The sequence below is a fragment of the Pan troglodytes genome, chromosome 13, assembly GCF_028858775.2.
Source record: "Pan troglodytes isolate AG18354 chromosome 13, NHGRI_mPanTro3-v2.0_pri, whole genome shotgun sequence".
Lineage (NCBI taxonomy): Eukaryota > Metazoa > Chordata > Mammalia > Primates > Hominidae > Pan > Pan troglodytes.
This window is the reverse complement of record NC_072411.2, coordinates 102,396,718-102,418,979: the sequence shown is the minus strand read 5'-3', so window position 1 is coordinate 102,418,979 and position 22,262 is coordinate 102,396,718. Positions and strand designations below refer to the sequence as shown.

Genomic DNA, 22,262 nt, shown 5'->3' with positions numbered 1-22,262 from the left:
TCAGATTAGCCCAAAGATTTTGTTCTGATAGCTCACCTTGACAGAGTGACATTTGGGGAATTTTTTTCTCCCTTTATTTTTTTATTTCATGCAGCAGGATATGACCGGTTACTCAGCAAAGGACCTCATTTGGTATTGTGAAGCCTACCTGAGACCACCTGTATTTGATGATTATGTAAACATACTACTTTTCTGAAGAACCACAGGTGGTCAACGTAAGTAACCCAAGTTTCTGTTTTTAGAAGCAATTTAAAATATGCTTTATTTAATAGCAAAAAGAGTACTAAAATGAGATGACATTTCCATTAACCTACATTTCATTTTTCAAGAAGACTTGAGATTTTGCAAAACATCGTAAATGGGAAATGAAGTCTCTAAAGAACTTAACAATTCAAGCAGGTGTGTTCATTCATTCATTATTCATTCATTTATCTAACTCTATCTGGGGGTCAACTATGTATCAAACCCAAGAATAGCAATAGTAAGACCCATTCTCTGCCTCCAAGAAGCACAGTCTCACATGGGGAGACAGAGCCACAACTAACAATTACACTCCGTGGAATAACAGCTGCAGTGGAGAATGCAGAGAAGCCCACAGAAGTACAAGGTGAATGACAGAGGAAGGGCGAATCATTCAGGCAGGGTAGGAGAAAGAAGAGAGTTGAGTCCCTGAGGAGGACATCCCAGACAGAGGAAACAGCCTTTGCAAAGGAGGCAGACACATTCAAGGTCAGGGTGGCGAATGAGAGATGCGTGGAGATGCGGCAGTGGATAAGGGTGTAAAAGGCGGACGGGGTCCACTCATGCAGGGGATGTATGTTATGCCGAAGAGACCAGACTCTGATTACAACCATATTTTCAATTTAAATCCTTATCATTATAATCCAACAAGGTAGAGATATTTTAAAATGAAACAGTTAAAATGATTGTCAATTTTAAGTTTCAGTTGTCTTGAATATTAAACCTGAAATCATTAGCTACCTGCTTCTTTGGACTAAAAGCTGCATGAAGGCAGGAATCATTTCCTCACCAAAGCACCTACTCGAATTCATCCAATAGAGGACCCACTAGAGACAGCTGATGAACTCATTTGATTCCAACACTTCTTATGAAGTAATTAATTTCCCACAGTGCTCGACTAGATACTGCATCACCAACACTAAATAGATGTTTTATCTGATCTCTACAAGCTTGTAATCTAAGACATAACAGTTGTTATTCTTAATTTTGAGAATTAAAATGTCATTGCTCTGTGTGACAGATTGAGAAACAAACTAATCATAAAAATTTTTAGGCCATAAAAGCTAATAACTAAAGACAGTAAGTATACTAAAATAAATCAATGTCAAATTATAAACGTTCAGAATTTTCAGTTGTTTATTATGATTTATTTTATTGAGTTGAGAAATCTATTAACCTTTTGACATGGGAAGATGGAATTCACTAAATAAGTTAGAGAAGCACTACTTCCATTGTCATCACCCTCTTTCAAAATAGTGCCAACATTTTGATAAGTTACGGAAATGCAGTGGGAAAACACTACTGTTAATTGTCAGGTGGACATCTGACACTGCTCATGAGGAGTGGGATGACTGTGGCTCTTAAGCCTATGCATGGAGCATTCACACTGAACCTCTGTGATCTGTGTGCTAACAGATCAGCCTATTTTCCCTCATTGGCATGATGCCACCTCTGTTTTGAATAAGACACTCTAATGTCGGCTGCTGTGCCTACCATATTGGTCTGTCCACCAGCCATGTTTTGCAGGGATCAATTGCTATGAGTCTGATTCTTTAAAGTGCTTTTCCTTTCCATGGTCCAACTTTAGGAGCTGTTCTATCTCAACAGATATTAGGAAAGGGGCTGCCGATCCTCGATCAGCACCATGGCGCCCAACCCAGCTTCTCAAATTGGGGAATACATATTCTCACTTGAATATATGACTGTGAGTTCAGACATTATATGAAGAAGCCATGACATAAAAGGGACATCTTGCTGCTATTTTTTACTCAATGGCCAATAAGTTTGTAAAGATATAGGAAAAAACAAACTCCGCTTCTCCTACTATGCTCTCACAATGCAGAATACTTCTGGGGACCTCTGGTCACCCAAATGTGTGGGGGACTTCTCTCCACCAAGTAATCGTTCAGCAGTGGATTCTTCAGCAGACATCAGCTGGGTGTTCTCCCACTTAGTTCTCCCAGTGTTAATTCTGACACTGTCTACCTGGAGATAGCATCAGATCCCACAGATTGAGAGCTCAGTTCCACAAGACCACCCCCCACTTCAGATACCAGCACAAGTACAATTGGCCGTCCATGTCCACAGGTTCCATATCTGTGGATTCAACCAACCACAGAACCAAAATATTTGGGGAAAAAAAACAGTAAAAAATATCAGGAGTGTACTGAATACCTATGGCTTTTGGAACATCATAAAATCAAAAAATCTTAAATCAAACCACCATAAATAAGGGACTGTCTATAATTTGCTAGAGTGGCTCACAGAACTCAGGGAACACATTTACTCATTTATTACAAAGGATATTATTAAGGTTACTGATGAACACAAGAGAGAAGAGATGCACAGGGCAAGGTATGTGGAAAGGGGTTCAAAGCTAATATGCCCTCTCTGGGTTCACCACCCCAAACCTCCAAGTATTTAGCTCAGTCCTTTTGGGTTTTTCCAGAGGCTTCGTTACATAGGCATGACTGCTTACATCATTGGCCACTGGTGATCAACTTAAACGTCAGCTCCTCTCTCCTCCTGCCAGTTTGGTGGGTAGGACTGAAAATTCCAACCCTCTAATCACCTGGTTGGTTCCCTGGGCAACCAGCCCCTATTGGATGATATCCAAGAGCCCTCAGCCAAAGATCAGCTCATCAGCATACAAAAAGACACTTATCATTTTGAAGATACCAAGGATTTTAGGAATGGCATATATATTTCATAATAAGTATCACAAAGTTACAGTGGTTTTATACTGAAATAATGTGTGGAATATATTATTAAATACAATGGATAAAAATTCTGCATCGATTTTTAAGACAACATGTAATAATACTCCAAGGAAATTGTATGTTGTCAGAAGTTAGTTTTGACCATGTGCCCAGAGACTTGGGGTAACACATTAGTCCTTCTGTGTCTTGGGGTCATTTTGATGGAAAACCCTGAGAAGCAGTAATATGTGGAAAGGGTACAGGCTTTAGAACCAAACACAGCTGAGTTTGAATCCCTGTTCCTCCACATTTCTTGAGAGTTTGACTTTGACCAAGACAAGTCTGACCTCAAGCCTCAGTGTCCTCATCAAACAGAAAGGTTATTTAACATGAAGATTTATAAAATATGTAGCACAGTCGCTAATGGAGCCAGGTGAGATTTTTAAAACATGTAAGATCAAGTCATATTCCAGCTTAAAACCTTCCAACAGCTTCTTTTTGCTCTCTGAATAATGCCCTACATGGCAGTATTATGGGTTCCAAACCTTTCAGTACATGGACCTCCTTTGGCAGTCTGGTGAAGCCTTTGGGGTCTTTCTCAAAATAATGTTTTAAAATTCATGAAATAAACTACCTGTGATTACAAAGGAAACTACTTATATTGAAATATACTTAGAATATTAATAAAAAACAAACATGCTACAGTAATATATGTACTTCTCTATTAACACATCAAATAACATTATATAGTAACAGGGTTCTTCAACTACAGTAAGTTTGAAGTAATGACGGACAACCATTTCAGGATATCTGCAACAAATGTAATTGGATATGAAAATATCTGTGATTTTTAATTGTGAAAGTCACGGGTACTGCTGCTCTACTGTGGGTTTTTTGTTTGTTTGTTTTTTGAGGCAAAGTCTTGCTCTGTCACCCAGCCTGGAGTGCAGTGGCGCGATCTTGGCTCACCCCAACCTCTGCCTCCCGGGTATAAGCGAATCTCCTGCCTCAGCCTCCTGAGTAGCTGGGATTACGTGTGTCTGGCACCATACCTAGATAATTTTGTATTTTTAGTAGAGACAGCGTTTCTCCAGGTTGGTCAGGCTGTCTTGAACTCCCGACCTCAGGCGATCTGCCCGTCTCAGCCTCCTAAAGTGCTGGGATTACAGGTGTGAGCCACCACACCTGGCCCTACTCTGGCTTTTTTTTTTTTTTTTTTTTTTTTTTTTGCCTTTGCCTACATTCATGACTGGAGGAAACGGTAAATTTCATTTAGATGTTAGTGAAGATAAAAATGTATTTGTTCTCATCTACATTCATGGACCCATGGATTCTAACCGCGATCCCTTGGAGATCCACGGACCTGGGTAGAGAGCCAGGATTCTAAGTGGTATTCTTGGACTTCATCTCCCATCACCAATCACCTTTGTCTACCACACCTGGACCACACTGACCACCTGCTCATCAAACACATTCAACTTAGTCAACCTTAGGCATCTGCTTTGCTTTTCTCTCTGTCTGGAATTCTCTGTCCTCAGATCTTTGTATGGTCGTTTATTTCCCCATCTTTATCTCAATCAAATGTCACCTCCTCCAAAGGGCTTCCCTGACCACCCCACACAGAGGAGCCACCTCCCCTTGCCTTCATCACACTGCCCTGCTGTTTTCTCCACAGTTGTTATCACCGCCTGGAACAACTGTGTTCATTTAGATATTCTTGTGTTTATTCTCTGCTTCCCTGCCCTAAAGTGTGAGCTCCATGGGAGCAGGAACTTCATCTACATGTTCAGGGCCATACCCCAGGCATCTAGAGTGGTGTTTGGGTCTATTACCCTGTTGCTAAGTGAAAGAAAAAATAGTAATGGCTTCACAAATGTCACTTCTCTCATCCTTCACTCTGTATTTTTGGTATGGTGAGGATACAAAGAGATGAAAGACAAACTCCTGCCTTCACATGGTTTACAGTCCAGAGAAGGCTATGGGGTGATGCTGTGGAAGGTGCACCAGCACTGTGGTGGCTTGGGCTCCTGTCCAGGCTCTCCCACTTGCCTATACAACCACTAGCAAACCAGTGCTAGGGCCTCAGTTCCTATGGTGTCAGACAAATGGGTTGGACAAATTTATCTTCATGGTCTATGGTTTATGATCCTTAAGAGCTAACATTACAAGGCAGCATATGTGGCAAGTGAGGGATTCTGGCCCTCAGTGGAGGACGCAGCATAGACTTGGAAAGAGCTCTGAAGTGGAATCAGTCTCCAACAAATCATGAGAAGTGGTGATTTTCAGAGTCATGAACTCTCAGCGTTGAAAGAAACTTCAAAGGCTGCCCAGCATGACCACCAGGTGATAGACTGGATGTCTCTCTCTGAGTCCATTTCTGAAGAGGTAATATAATACCCTTGCTCTTAGATGTAACCCAGCCTGGGGGTGAAGAGTATGAACTGTGGAATGGCACACTGCATTGGTTCAAAACCCAGCTCTGCTGTTTACCAGCTACGTTAACTTAGCCAAATTACTTCTCTGTTTCTCAACTTCCACCTCTGTAAAATGGAAATAACAACAGTATCTTCTTTATGGGGTGATGGTCAAGAGTAAATGAAAAAATGAGTGTCATATGCTTAACATGCTTTCAGTAAACGTTACTTATGATTCTTTCTGCTGAACAGTTTACTGTTGTGGCAAACTTACTACGTATCCCCCAAAACCATTTTCCCTTTCTCCACTGTAATTGAGTTTTTACCTGCTAGGAACTGCATTACCTAGTTTGGAGTTTCTGTGAGCCAACGTATAACTTGATCTTACCTTTTCCTTGACATTCACATGAGTATTGAGTTCAGCCATCTTGCTTCTAGTGGAATAGGCCCTATAAAGAAGGAAAACAAGATTAAGTTTTAAAATTGATTTCTCAATGTGTTATTTTTACACTCTCTTCCAACACAGTAAACAACTTCATTCGGTCATAATCATAAATATCATTTTAGAATGTAAAAATACTTTCAAGCTAAGCATCTGACTTAGACATGTTCTAAAAGCATGTTACAATAACTCTAGAAAACAAAGTAAAATCTTTTATTCATACTGTATTGACATGAAAAACGACAAAGACAGATGGGAATTTATCTAAATTGTGTTTCTTCCTATTATGTAAAAGAAAGGTGGTCAAAAATAGAGAGAAGGGAAATTGTACCTATTTTAACTAAGTGTTGTCATCACAGTCCTCACTGTCTCAAAGCTTTTATCAGCTCCTAGGTAATCTAACAAACATTTATTGAATATATCTCTCCTATATGTACATAACAATACCAAGCACTACGGAAAAAAACAGGAGAAAACTATCCCAGGTTTAAACATAAGAATCCACCCCACAACTTCTTTTCTTTTTTTTTTTTTTTTCAGCTTTTCTATCTGGAATGCTCTAATTTCAGATCTTTGCAGGGTTGTTCCTTTCCTGTAGTCTTTTTCTGGGGGGGGGGGGGGCGTCTCAAAAATCTTTTTTTTTGAGCTTGTCTCAAAACAAACCTAAAGGAAAACCTACCTGTTGCCCAGGCTGGAATGCAGTGGCGTGATCGCAGTTCACTGCAGCCTCCATCTCCTCAACTCAAGCGATCCTGCCACCTCAGCCTCCCAAGTAGGTGGAACTGCAGGTATGCACCACCACACTCAGCTAATTTTTGTATTTTTTGTAGAGACAAGGGTCTCACTTTGTTGCCCAGGCTGGTCTCAAACTCCTGGGCTCAAGCGATCCTACCACTTCGGCCTCCCAAAGCACTGGGATTATAGGTGTGAGCCATGCACCTGTCCTCTGCAGTCTTTATCTTAGCTTGAGTTATCACCTCCTCCAAGAGGAGGTGACCACCATATCTAAAGTTGCCACCTCTCCTGCCTTACTCTCCAACAGAATATAACAGTTTTAAATTTGTTTTTTCACTTACCAACATATCATGAGCAACATTCCAGATCGATACATATGTATCTTCATTGTAATTTTTATTGTCCATAATTTCATAATCTCCATTTTCAAATGGACCCTTAAAACTGCCCATAATCCTTCTGTTTCTTCAAAATCTTTAGGTTTTCTGCCTTTGGTGTCCAATCTCTTTGTAAAGTGGCCCCCTCTGAGAAGATCTGTGTTCCCAAAATCAAGCTGTTGTGTTTTCTTTTCCCTTATCTGGTCAAAATCTTTCACCATTATAATGGAAGACAGATCTTAAGACTTTAATAGATTCAATCTTTTTGAAATAGAGAATAAATGACTTAAATGCACAAACAGATTGGTTCAGAAATTAGCAGCCAGTCAGGCCAAGATATCAACATATACCACTTATTTGCATGTTGAATGCTTTTTGTCAATCAAGAACCACTGAAACACTTTCTTATATTCCTTTTCTCTTCTTATAAAGAGTGTACCCACCTCCAGAGTAGACAAATGCTAGGGATAACTTGCAAAAATTCTCTGATTCTTCCCCACTATTTTCTTTTACACTCACGTCTTAAATAAAGCATAAATTCAGATCCATTATCTATTGCTGATTTTAGGATGAAAGCTTGGTAATACGCAATGTTAACTCTATTACTACTCAAATTATTCTCAACTAGGAATCCAGAGAGACAAATTATCAAATATTAGAAACAGTAACATTTTATTTTTATAAGTTCCCAAATAATACTGCCACTGACACAAGCATTTGGACATGCTAGCAGGAGAGACCCTGCGTACTTGCTTCCAGTAAAGCAGCGCTTTCCCAAATGCTCCATAAAAGTGCCCCATCTATTGAAAACACCCTCCAAATGGTAAGTTCTATATCCCTGGACTTGGCATATAGGAGAGTCAGTTGGTGCAAAAGTAATTGTGATTTTTGCCATTGAAAGTAAGGCTAAGGCCCCAAATACTTTTGTACCAACCTAATAGCTGGCAAATAACACTCGAATTTTATTTTCACTTATTCCTGACCCTGAAAGTTACTCATTTGTAAAGAAGAGGATTCTTTTCTGATTATTTCTAATAGTGAACATGAATGATGTGTGAAGTACAAGAACAAATAATTAGGTGTTTTTGTTTACAAGCCAGGGGTGGAAAGTAAAGCCTTTGGTCGGTCATTACAAGCCTGCAAGACAGTCTGCAATCATTATATTGGAAGACTTCTGGATGGCTGATTTTCTTATTCAAATGAAAGTTTCGGCATCATGTAAACATACATTGTATATACATGAATTTTTCAGTGTGTGATAGTATATGAATGTGTGTATGAGAGGGGGATGGAGGGGGAGGAGAGAGAGAGGTATACCTAAGAACTATGAAGAACTGAATGGTGACAGCTGAATTTGGTGCCATTAAGAATGAATCTGTGAGCCACAATGACTTTCATTAGACCAGATCAGCTGATTCTTCTGGACACATCTAATTTTGCCATTACGGATATGTGAAATCTAACAGAAAAAGCTTTTGTTTTGTTTTTGCATTTGGGCTTTGATGTCTAGGATTTGGATGTGCAGCATTCTCTAAAGCTGAAATGTTATAATCCACAGAGGAATCAGGGAGGAATTCCATTGAAGAGAGAAAATTTATGAGATCTGAAGACGTGGTGACATTGGATGGTAAGCTATATTCGTAAGAAAACATACACGCACACACGCTCACATCTCCTTGGCAATTCTTTTTCTCTTTGACCTTAAGTCTAACTCAAGGAAGACTCTTCTTTGGGAATGATGCTAGTAAAATTAATTACAATTTTATTCAAATCATAATTTTATTTTTTTGTGGAAGAAAAATGCTGGCTGTGAGGGTAGAATGGGGCTATTTTCTCAGATGGGAAAATAAGATAAAAATAATTAAAGGGACCCATTCCTTGCCCATTTTACTCTCAATTATTTTTCCCAGGTGGAAGGCTGCCTCTACAGGCTTCATCTTCCAGGTGGGTTCCAATACCCTCTCCACATCACAGTAAAATAAAATCTTACTGTTTCTAATATCACAGCTTTCTGCTAGCTGGTGCATAACAGAGGCAATGCGGAACTAGTTAAAATGTTCTAATTTAAACAGACCATAAATTTGGTTTGCCTTAAAGAATTGTAAGTTGGCCGGGTGCGGTGGCTCACGCCTGTGGTCCAGCACTTTGGGAGGCCAAGGTGGGCGGATCACGAGGTCAGGAGATCGAGACCATCCTGGCTAACACAGTGAAACCCTGTCTCCACTAAAAATACAAAAAAATTAGCTGGGCGTGGTGGCGGGCGCCTGTAGTCCCAGCTACTCGGGAGGCTGAGGCAGGAGAATGGCATGAACCCAGGAGGCAGGGCTTGCAGTGAGCCAAGATCGCACCACTGCACTCCAGCCTGGGCGACAGAGCGAGACTCCATCTAAAAAAAAAAAAATTATAAGTTTAAGTGACTAGATAGTCAAATTGGGTTCTACTGCTAAGGACAAACACTGGGGAAACTGTGGGACAGGTGAGGTTATTTTCGGTGTGTCCTGAAGGTCCTTGTTGAGTGTCTGCACCCTCCAATCAGCACTAGTCCCTCCAGAATGTCCGGAAGCCCACCTTGCCCCTGCATAACATCATGTGCTCCTTACCTTTCCTTAGCTGACCCTCCCTGCTATGAAAATGAAACAGTGCTGTGTCCCTATTTTGAGATTCTCTTTTCTGCTATGAACTATATCTGCCCAGTCAGCTCAATTTCATCTAAATCTTAATTGTTTAAAGTAGTCAAGGAACTTTTCAATATATTTTCACCTGATTTCACATGACAGGCCCAGGGTTTAGCAACGTGAAGCCTCAGCCCTCTAAGGTGCAGACATCTAGGTAAGCCCAAGAAGCCTCTAATGCTGTGATTTTTAGGACCTACAGTGAGTAACAGATGTCTGGGGACAACAGACCTTCTCCCTGACATCTTGGTCATCATGCTTGGTAGTGTATCACTGCCAAACATGACTGAATACTCATACCTTAACATGTATCGACCACAGGAGCTTTTAAATCTATAAGAAAGGTACAGGGATCTTTGACTTCTTGAGAAGAACCTGGTTTCTCCTTGTTATTATCATTTAAAATTGTTATTGGAACAGACCAATTACTGCGGGCTAACTATTCAAGTCCATGAATACATGTTCCATACATACCAATCAATCAACACAAAATTAAGATACTCAGAAATATAAGTCCTGATATTGGTGCAACATTTCAATAGCTTAGACATTTTTTAAAACTTTTTTCCTAAAAATTGCAATTTAGATTTCAGTAATACCATTATAAACATATGTAGATATAATCATCTAATTTTTACATATGTCCTAAAGAAAAATAGAGATCAAGGAAATTGTTAAAACTTATTAGGGAAACATATTAGTCATAAAGGAAAGATTTTCACCATTTTAATACATCATCTATATATACTTTTCTAGTATAAAATTTATGAACCACAGCTGGGCGCGGTGGCTCACGTCTGTAATCCCAGCACTTTGGGAGGCCGAGATGGGTGGATCATGAGGTCAGGAGATTGAGACCATCCTGGCTAACACGGTGAAACCCTGTCTCTACTAAAAATACAGAAAATTAGCCGGCATGGCGGCATGCGCCTGTAGTCCCAGCTGCTGGGGAGGCTGAGGCAGGAGAATGGCATGAATCCGGGAGGCAGAGCTTGCAGTGAGCTGAGATTGCGCCACTGCACTCCAGCCTGGGCGACAGAGCAAGACTCCATCTCAAATAAATAAATAAATAAATAAATAAAATTTATGAACCACAAATATGGTTACCACCAATCACTTCAAACATAAAATTATATTGAACTGATCACTGAGCAAAAATCTTACAGAATATGCATTAACAGTAGCCAGAAAATCTATTAGCTTAGAACAAAGATAAACATGTTTTATGAAAAATAAACCCAAATAATAGACATTCTGGCAAATATGTCTGTCTCTGTATTTCCAATTGATATAATTCAACAAATTTTAATATGTATGACAGTTATCTGTAAAGTTTTAAAAATATATATTTATGTTTCTAATGCAATCACATAAAACATGCAAAGTTCTATCAATGTACTGACCTATCAAATCGCTTTCTGACTTGCTTGTCTCCTTTCTCCCTCCTGTTTGATTGTGTAGGCAGTAATAAAGTTTCACTTTCGTTTCTCTGAAACCCATTAATGCTCTTAGGTTTACTTTCCTGTTCTTGGGTATTACATCACTTTGCTTGAACTGGATTTAAGAAACCATAGGAAATATATAAGAAAACATTTTAAGTAATGATTTTAACAAAATTTTCAAGGTTATTAATGCAAAATTTCCCATGATTTGTAAAAACATAGAAATCATACTGCATATTTGGGGCCGTTAATAGGGTATTTCATAAATTATCATAATGTAAGCTGGAGTGGGTAAATGCCAAATGTCATGACGTATGGCTTAGAGAGGGAAAATGACCAAGTTGGTAGAGACTGGATCGACTTGACTTTCTGGCTAATCAACAGACTTAACCAGGGAGCTCTGAAAAACTGAGATTTCTGGGCCCCAAGGTCAGTTGGTGTGGGGAAGTTGTGACGGAAAACAGTGACTCCCAGGTCATTTTCATGCAAAGCCAGATTTGAATGTGGCTAGTCTAAAGTGAAATGTGCTGGAAGGGTTTAATAGAGGCAGAGTTTCAAAGACTGAGTACAAAAAAAGGAATATAAGCTGTCTCATTAATACTTTTTATATCGACTATATGTTGAAATGATAGCATTTGATAGATTGGATTAAATAAAATACAATATTAAAATTAATTTCATCCACTTCTTTTCACTTTTTTAATGTGACTGCTAGAAAATGTATGATTGCATGTGTGGCTTACATTATATTTCTACTGGAAAGTACTGTCCTAGAGCAGGGGTTCTTAAAGTGTGGTTCCCAGATGAGTGGCCTCAGCATCACCTGGGAACTTGTTAAAGATGCAAATACTCTGCCCCTCACCAGACAGAAAGAGAAGCTCTGGATGGCAGGGGCAGCACAGCAGTCAGTGCTTAACAAGCCCCGCAGGGTATTCGGACGTGCACTAGCAAAACCGTGAGAACTACTAGTGTCTCCATCCTGGAACATAGAGAAAGAGCCTCTTCCTTAATCCCAAACACTACACACAAGAAACAGATTCTCATGGAAGCCTAGAGAGATAAGGGGAAGGCCAGTTTCCTACAAATTATGTCGTTAAGGAATAATCTTTTCAAAAATATATTATTAATAATAATTAGCACACTTCTGGAGAACTTATAACGTACCAGACACTCTGCTAAGTGCTTGACATACATTTTTTTTCATTTTACCGTCACAACCCTACGAATAGAAATTAAGATTATCCCCATTTTTACATACGTGGAAACTGAAGCACAAAGAGATCTAGTAACTGCTCAAGGTCCCACAGTTAAGTGGCAGGGCCAGGACTCAAACCTAAGGCAGTCCAACTCAGCAAGCCCACGGCCATTGGGCTAACAGCACCTCAAAACCATCATAAACAAGTCACAGGGCTGTCTATGAAATGCAGTAAGAACTCCACCAGGGGAATAAAACCGTTCCACGGGACCTGCCTTCTCAGGCCAGACAGGCCCACAGTATATGCCTTGCGCATTTGCAGGATGCACAAACTGCAGTGTGAAACCACTCCACTCACACAGGAATGGGCATAAATGAACTTGTTTTAAAGAAATGGCTATTTTTGGCTGGGTGCGATGGCTCACTCCTGTAATCCCAGCATTTTGGGAGGCCGAGGCGGGTGGATCACCTAAGGTCAGGAGTTCGAGACCAGCCTGACCAGTATGACAAAACCTCGTCTCTACTAAAAATACAAAAATTAGCTGGGCATGATGGCGTGTGCTTGTAGTCCCAGGTACTGGGGAGGGGGATGGGGTGGGGCTGAGACAGGAGAATTGCTTGAACCCGGTAGGTGGGGCGGAAGTTGCAGTGAGCTAAGATCATGTCACTGCACTCCAGCCTGGGTGACAGAGTGACTCCATTCACCACAACCCTGACCCCACCAAAAAACGGCTGTTTTCCTGCAGCTTCCTACCTCAGGTGAAGGTGCAAAGAGTTGCAGTTAGTGGGCCCTCAGCCAACAAATTGTTTCTTGCGAGCTGTGATGCTGCCCAGTGGCTCTGTGACATTCTGGGGTCTAAAGGCATAACTAACTGAATTACTAACTTAATTACTAAGAGTAATTAAAGTGTCTGTGTACCTGACTTTGGTATAGCCTAGACAATGCTATTCAAAAATCCTGCATCACTATGATCACGTAGATCCTGAGACATTTTCTCATGGCTGCCTCAGAGGGGAAGAATCAGGACTGATTTTGTGCGTAGGAAGTCAATTATGCCATGTGATTTGAGAAGCAGCAAAAATCTCTCAGGCAAAACAGCATCCAACAGTATCTCTGAGTATGGCTTCTCAAGAGACATATGCATTTCTACTTAGTTGAAGGCATGCAATATATTACCTCTGAAAGAAGGCGCACTATCACAGATTAATTTATTTCATTCTCCTACTGCCGTCAATTGGCCCTTAGCAGACAGCAGTGCTCTGAGAGGATGGGAAACAAGACAGGTACCTTTCGATAGGGAGAGTTGGAAGAACTTCACTTCTGTCTATAAAGGGCATCATTCATCCTGACAGGCCACACTGTGGCACGAGGGCCTCAGATCTCCAGGTTGGAGGAAATGAACTCTGTGGTCTCTTTTGGCTCTCAGGTACTACAGGTTTGTACAGGCACTGGGAGTTGATGGAAACACTTATAAAAGGCGTGGGTGCTGTCTCCAATGATGTACAGTAGTAGGCTATTTCTCTGTACAGGTCACTTTTAAACCAGAGACTAACCATCCAGGGCCCTAAGCACAATCAGGGGCACTTGCATGCCAGCTGAAGAGGGAAACAAGTGCTCCTTCTACAAAACTGAGATTTGGTCTAAACTTAGTACTAGGTATGTTTTCTGTGGCCTAACTGTTAAACTGCCTAATTTCTCTTCCGTTTTGTCCCCTCCTCCTTTTCCCTCCATCCTTTGCTACTCCTTATCTGGCATGGTAATGACTGAGGTCTCTTATATTTCAAGTGTTTTTGCTCTTTGTTTCTGTGGTTTAATTTCCATAGTTTAATAAAAGTTCTTGTTCCTTAGAGGAAAGTCGCTTTAATTATTAGGACTGAGAAACATAAACAATGAAACAAGGTGGTGACTGAAATATGAATTTCATATGAATATACTTAGATTGGCATTTTTTGTTTAATTTGGAGAAAAAAACTCAAGGTTGCATTTTCATTCAAAGACATTTCAATGTACTCAACCCACTGTTAGAACAACTTCACTGAAAAGCATTTTAAGGGCAAATGTCAGAAAAAAATTTCACATTTAAAAGCTCTGGCTTGGCCTCTTTTGAAAAGCAGGGTTAGCCTTTGGTTTAGAAATGTCACTGCCTACTAAGTTCTTTGTGGGGGGAAGAAAGAAAATTGAATGTTTTATTTAAACAGGTCATTAACAGTCAATACTTATTTGAAAAGGCCTGCTTTCAGAGGCAGATAAAAGCTTCCAATCACTTAGAATATCACTTGAGCAGATCTAGGGCAAGATGTGCTCATGCAAGTTTGAGACCTTCATGGGAGAACCTCTTCACTCAACAGCCCCGAGTGCTGAGTGCTTGTATGGCAGGCAGAGTCATCTGCGTGGCGCACACTGTTGTATATGCTGCACGTACACGGCAGAGCGGAACACAAAACACACTTTATGGCAGTCCCAGCTTTGAATTTTCCATTTTAGTACTGGCAAATGCTTATGAATGAAGATTAACCATTTTTGCATAAAGTGCCAAACCACCTCCTCACAGCAGCAGAATGCAAATGGGCACAAAAGAGCAAAGGACAGCTAAAATAAATGCGGCGGATCCGAGGCAGTGCAAGCACGGGGGAGGAGGACGCACGGCAGGCTTTATTAGCATTCACCTACGGCATGGTTTTTCTATTTAATTTTAAATTATTTCATTTCATAGGTCTCTGCTGGCTTGAGAATATAAATAAATGCCTTTTTCTAAAAGTGACCCAATGCTGGCTCCTATAAGGATCTGCTTCTGATTGCTGGGCTTTAAAGCAAACATGTGTTTCCATAGAGATGTGGGTGACCCGGACCTGGTGCAAGTACCCACTTGTATCAGCAACTCAATTATACTCGGTTCTTTCAAGATGCGATGATGTAAGCTCAAGTCTTTAAAATATGCCCATCCTCAGAGACATCTCAGGAAAGGTGAAGTGGCCAACGTTATGTGAAGCAGAGAAGAGGTTCAGCAGAATAAATGCCACCCTCTCCAAGCACACTGTAATTGGTTCTCTCCCTGCAGATCACACTGCTTTGCTCCCCCATCCCCCCCACCACCCGCTGGCAAATCCCAAATCCCAGAGGGGTTTGGACAAAAGATCAAACATAGTTCTTTATACTCCAGAGCCCCAAGTACTTTACCACAAACTCCCCAATGTTGAAAAAGAAATATGTGTTCCCTTTCTTCCTTTCCTTCCCCCATCTCTTTAGCTATGGGCAATTCCTACAGAAAGGGCAATGTTTTTTCTTATAATTTGACAAACATTCATTAAACACCGACAATGCACCAGGGTCTGTGGGGAATGGTGGCAGTGGTTAAAGCTACACTTACTGAACTCTTACCGTATACCCAGCAATGCTCTAAGCACGTTCCATGTATTAACTCCTTTTATTCTCAGAATTGCCCTAAGCAGTGTGTACTTCTATTTTCGTTATCACCATTTTATAGAAAAATAAACATGAGCACAGAGAGGTAAGCTACTCACTAAGTCACAAAGTTATTCAGTACCTGGTTGAGCTAAGATTCGAACTTATATCTCCTGGCTCCAGAGCTCTTGGCCCCAAAGGAGCTTAAAGATCAATGACGAAGACAGATATGTACACAAAAACAAAGGAGAACGCCAGGCAAGGAAGTGGGGAAGGAAATGAGATTAAGAACTGGAAGAATTAGAGTTGGAATTCAGCTGGCTCAAGGTTCTGGGCATAGCAACACTGGGGCTGTGGTCTGTCCAGCTCAAAAGTCCCATCCCAGAGAGTCAGGCGCAAAGGTATTAGAGGCACGCTTGCCGTTAGCGGGGCTGGGGATGGGGCTGTATGCTTTTTAAACTTTTAATGGGATCTTTATAAGGACAACACTGCATATTCACGTCCAAAGAAAACATGGATTGTGGTTCTGCAATATAACTCTGAACCAGCAAAAAGAACCCCTAACTAAACCTGGCAAACAAAAGCTCTGTGTTTATAGCTAACTCTGGGAAGCTGGCTCGGTTGTCATGGAATAAAAATGTGGAAAAGGAACCCATCATCTCTTCACAGCACATTCTGGTTTCAAAAACCTCTGTTCCAACAAACTCACAGTATCCTAGTTCATTGAGTCAGAACACTCCTAGTAAACATTTAATAATTTTCTCAAAGTGGCAGAGAAAGTCAGTTTCTTCCTAGTTCCTTGAAATGTCACTGGCACTGGCGGAACAAAAACAGTATATGATGTACTGCCTTAAACACACTGGCACTTGGTGGGAAAGAAATACTGGGGAGTGAAGGCAGGGCTTGGACTTCCAGTTGGAGAGTACCCCCAGGCAGCCAGCCCCCTTTCCCACCCCATTACTATTCTTCCTATGGCTTCCCAGCAAATGCAACCTCAACTCACTTTTTAAGGTTTCCTCGTGCTCCAAATCAGGGCTCTCAGTCCAGTTTCCAGCGACTGGCTTTCTCAGGAGGCACATAAGCTCTGTTCCCCCACTGGCCACCTTTATCAACTTGCTTTTACTGTGACCAGTAAGTCATCTCAATAGTGACGAATGTGCAGCCAGAAACCAGGGTAGTAGCAGGATCTTGGGCGTGGCTGAGTAATCAGCAGTGGGCTGGTGGCCTTGGTCACCTGAGCAACAGAAAGACTCACCTTCAGAGAGACTACTTGTTCCCTTTTTGTGAAACTGCCCAGTGTTTTTGCCTTCAGGGTCCTGTTAGTGAATGCCTTCAGGGTCCTGTTAGTGAATGCCAGCTCTTCATCCTTCTTATCTTAGGGAAGGTATAGCTCTAAGACTGAACTTGCAACCTTTACACTCACTGCCCCTGAGGCTGAGAAGGTATAGGCTGGGACTGTAGTCATCATTCCAAAGGTCAGTTTCTGGGCATGATTGTCTGCTAAGGGCTTCTTATCTTCCAGGCGACACCAGGACAGGCATATCAATCAATTAGTATACATTCTTGCACTGCACCCTGAAACCAGTTCCTGGTTCTACACCTAATTGAAAACATCTGTTAGCTAATTTTGCATTAAATGGAAAATGTACAAACCATGTCCAGGGGTATACATTTTATTAAGGGGCATGTGCTCACACAAGGAAGTGAAGTTCTTGCCTGATGTTTATTCAGTTTAACGGCAAAAAGCCAGGGTGAGAAGCATGTGATAGAGTACACTTGGGGCAGAGTGGAGAGGGTTTTCTTACCTGTCAGACCTGCTCCATCTACACACACATTAGTCCTATATATGTTACCTGTTCACTGGTTTGAGTTTTAGAAATCTAACACATACATTCTACATGTTCTTAGAAAGGCTCACTTCCCTCTCAGATCAGGCCCCACCATCAGAGCCCATCTAGCTGACCACACACAAGCAGTTGGCCTAGAAAGCTGCTACCACCAGCCCTGTGCCTCTGTCACCAAGCACAGGATCTTGGGCCCTTAAGTAATCTCGCAGAGTAAACACTGCCTATTTTCTGCAATACAGATTCTTCCTTATGTTCTTATGACCGAAAACAAGCAATTACGATTCACCAAGATTGAATCCCAGCTCTGCCTCTTACTAGTTTTGGGATTTGGGCAAGTACCTTGATCTAGGCCGTGTTTCCTCATCAGTAAAATAGGGATAATAATAGTAACTACGGCATAGCGTGGTAAGAAGGATGAAATGAGTTCATGTTTGTAAAGTGATTACAACAGTGCCTGGCACACAGCAAGTGCTATAAAAGTGCTATAAAAGAATATAAATAGATGCTCTCATAGCTCATGTGGTAGCTTTCCCACTGTCCTCATTTTACAGGTGAGAATCTAAGGATTATGAGGTTACCAACATGCATCCAGCCAGTAATGGAGCCGGCCCTTGAAACCTGACCTTCTGACCACAAGTTGTCCTGGTGTGGCTACACCCGTCCCTTTTCCAACTCATACTGTCACCTGATGGGAGAGGTGGGGTGACTCCAGAGAAGAGAGGGTGGTGGCCCGAAGCTAGGGGCCTGACTGCAGCCCTGCTAAGGAAATACGAACTCTCAGGGCTCTGTCTGTGTCCACAGGGTCATTTGCTTTCCATGCTTTTAAAACAGCTGCACTGGCAGAAGCAAATCCATTACTACAATACCACTTCCGCATAGAGTGGATCGGAAACCCATGTCAGGTCACGGTTTCCTGCCTTGTAGCTATCAGATGTGCTCAGTGCTTTCGTGACCAAATTCACAGCTTAAGGTACTTGTCTTCAAAGGACAACAAACAGTCATAACATAGAAAGAGCAAAGTTCAAATAAAGCCTTGGAGCTAATAAGGGAACAATCTAAAAATTACTAAACCTCTTTCCATACATGATTTCAGGTAATTGTATCAACATGAATAAAAGAAAGAATTCATATGATTTTAATTCCCTTTAGTTTATTCTAATGCAGTCACAGATAATAAAAACTCATTTTGATCATTTATTATATGCTCAGGATTCTAGGGGGTCATATTTACTATCTTAGTGAACTTTCCATTTCCAGCTGTAAAACAAAATAGAAATTTGTCACCTGAAATATGCTGTAATGGGAAATTAATAAATAGTTTTAAAGTGCTTCAAATATACATGACTTTAACAGATTTAATACGTTACAAAAAGAATTCCTTCCTTTTAAAAAGACTGCTTCTGATAAATTCCACTTTGCCTTTCTCTCTTCCAAAGTTCCAAATACAATGCCTTTGACAAGCTAAGTGTTCAATGAAGACACATGGAAAGAAAGGAATAAATGTCCTCTCATTTTATTCTTCCTGTCTTGCTTGCAATGAATTTTTAATAATTTTTTCTCCAGTTTTTAACCCCTCATACTAAGTTATCACTTTAAATGCCACCCTTTTAAAACCAGCATTGTCAGGCTGGGCACAGTCACTCATGCCTGTAATCCCAGCACTTTGGGAGGCTGAGGTGGGTGGATCCCTTGAGTCCAGGAGTTCGAGAGCAGCCTGGGCAACAGGGCGAAACCCTGTCTCTACTAAAAGTACTAAAATTAGCCAGGTGTGGTTGCATGTGCCTGTAGTCCCAGCTACTAGGGAAGCTGAAGTGGGAGGATCACTTGAGCCCAGGAGGTGGAGGCTGCAGTGAGCTGTGATCATGCCACTGGCACTCCAGCCTGGATGACAGAGTAAGACCCTATCTCAAAAAACAGCAAACCCAGCACTGTCCAATATTGTTCTAGCCACATCATTTCACACACCTTCCAATCCACTCTGCTCTTCCTCCCAGCATACCTCCAACCTTGCAATATCTTTTAGTCATTATCAGAGTCAAGGTGTAATCATAAGCACCCAAACCTTCTATATCATCCTTATTGGGCCCCATGTATCCCCTCTTTAACCTGGTAACTTGCCTACCATCTTTTACTGATTTTATTTCTTCTTACTGTAGAGCCTTATACCCAGGATAAAGTCACTAGACTATAGCTCTCTAGTTCCTCTCCATCAAAGCCTACACTTTTGTCCAAAAAAGAAAGACTGAAGTTAACCTTTTCTATGGAGTATGAAAAAAAAATTCATTTTCACCCAATGCTAAACACATTTAACCATTAGCCTCACTCCTACATACCCATGTAACTCCAGCACAGAGAGGGATTTTCACTGCTGTTGGCACCTACATGCACTTTACGGACGCTTCATAAACTACCTCATGGCCTGCCTTGGCCACACTCTTAGTTTGTAGCATAAAAGGATGGAGTGCAGACACACATCCTCTCTACTTTGCACGGAGCTCTAGCCTGCCCTATGGCTCAACTCACACTGGGGGAAGTTCAAAAAGTACCAGATGCTTCCAATGGTGTACAAGCATTAGCAATACATAGTTTAATCTCTTCCAAATCATTTTTCTAAAGATTGAATGAAACAAAACTTTTTTAGTACAGTGGCTCAAATAATGCACAGGCCTCTCAGCTAAATATAATACCATATATTATTTCCCTTTGGAAGACTTTCATAGTTATTCAATCTACCTAACACCGATTTTGAGGTGTAAATGTATTAGGTTTTGATTACTTGTTTGGTGAAATAGGTCCATCTCTCACAGCTTTGATTCCATTTATACCCATTCTTGGCCGATTCATAGAGACAAATAATTAGGAATGTCTGTTTTATTTTACTAATACTAACAATTTCATTATCTAACTGTGGAACATGTCCTTTGAATGTGCTCCTCCTGGGCCAGACACTACATGTAGAGGGTGCCTGTGTGTGTGTGTGTGTCCCTGTGACAACTGAGACCCAATGCCTATTCTTGGTGGGGGTGTATATTGCCATGCACAGGGGGATCAAAACCAAGAGAAATAAGAATGTAACAAAATGGTAAACAAATAATTCTGAAATGACTACAACCATGTACATAAAGTGGCTTCTGGAGGGATGAGATGGCTTTAGTTTAGGTGAGCTTAATCAAAGAGGGCTTCAGAGAGGGAGTGCTCTTTTGCACTACTTTGAGGCAATACTGGCAATGATCGAATGGCACTGCAGGTATGAGGAAGAGCGAAAGTGAAACTTCGCTTGCAGAAACACTGACTAATGTGTAAAGCCAGAAATAAAACCTACCTGCTTAGCACACAAAAGTCAATTAATAAATATTTACTGGGAGGCCACGATTTGTCTCTGCTAGATGCAATGTGTTTAGTTAATTATGATGCAGTATAAATTTAAGATTGGCTCCCGCAGGGAGATAAGATTAGCAGGCAGTAAGCAATGAGATGACATCAGAAGGCAGTATTTGAGAAGGTGTCTATATGGTGTGGTTTACATTTGTTCTGTTCGTAATGCAGCTAGAGGTAATATCCTTGTTTCATTTTTCTTTTAGTAAATGGGAAAGTTCCTTCTCATCCTATCCCAGCCCAATTCTCCCTCCCACCCCACTGTCATTTTTGGTTACATGGTTCTGAATCTAGACCTTATGCATTTTCTCTGTTATTCTTGAAATACTGAATTGAAAACAGGATCTTTTAAAATAACTTTAAATTGGTGCAAGCTGACTTTCAGTACTTTTAGTTTTGTAAAAATATATGCTTTAACAAATATTAAAGGACTCCAAAAAAATAAAATTATATAGGCAAGTTACACTTACCTCTAGGAAAGTAACTCATAAATTATATTTAAGATTCCTTTTGGTTTTATTTTTACCTGATTTTACATCCTGTGAGATGACTAACACCAAATATTACATAATTTACCAAACTCAGTCTGGAAAAAGAGATAACCAGACACTGAAAAGACACTCCTGTTTGTTTTACTAAATGCTTCTCTTAAAAATGCGAGGAGGTATTAGAAAGGGAAAATGTCTTCAAAACTTAATCTACATTTGTATCTATTTCTGAATGGCTACCAGCCAGTCTTTAAGTCTTGGTTTCATTTTTTGTTCCAAGCTTTCGAATGATACTTGACTAGACAGAATGAGACCCCTCTAGATGTTTCATACAGAACATAGGGTAAGGATGGAGGAAAGACTCTAATGGTCACAGTATTAGTCAGTTTTGTTCTTTTTTTTGTTGTTGTTAAGGCAGTCAAATTTAGCACAGGGGGATTATATGCCAACTTTAGTGACACTAATGTTAATAAGTTCTGGTAACCCACTACCATCAGACCAACATAGTCAGTTTTTGAAGAATCCTAAAGCCATGCTGTATGGTGGGGAAAAATTAATTTAGCTTATGACAAAGCATTATCCTTCAAGCCTCTGAATAATCAGCCTCTTGCTTTACAAACACTTCTTGTGTCTGACAGCTCTGCCATGCCTTTAGCAATAGCTATCATTTACTGACCACAGTCATTCATTCATTCAGTATTCATTTTAGCACTTAGTGGGCACCTGCTCTGTGCCAGGTACCATCCTAGGTGCTGGGGATACAACAGTGAACAAACCAAACAAAACCCTCTTTAGGCACCACACTGGATGATTCTATTTCACTGAGACCTCACAATGTATCTGCATGTAGGTATTATTATCTCCACTTTAGAGATGAGGGAACTAAGGCTTATATGTTAAGGCCCAGGTCCCAGAGCTAGTCAATAGCAAGGC

General features: G+C 40.8%; 1 protein-coding gene across 36 annotated transcripts in view; it reads right to left on the bottom strand.

The window, feature by feature from the left end:
- Positions 1-22,262, bottom strand: part of SPATS2L (spermatogenesis associated serine rich 2 like) — a 173,389-nt gene that overhangs the window by 83,984 nt on the left and 67,143 nt on the right. For 20 of the 36 annotated variants that reach the window (XM_063791449.1, XM_001170105.7, XM_063791447.1 and 17 more), the window contains one exon: positions 5,742-5,802. In XM_063791449.1, the coding sequence (XP_063647519.1) occupies positions 5,742-5,780 (39 nt within the window). In that variant the 5' untranslated portion in view covers positions 5,781-5,802. Of the gene's footprint in view, positions 1-5,741; positions 5,809-10,982; positions 11,134-15,761; positions 15,934-16,622; positions 16,808-22,262 lie in introns of those variants that run through there. The other 16 variants (XM_063791459.1, XM_063791451.1, XM_063791468.1 and 13 more) reach the window with 7 other exon arrangements.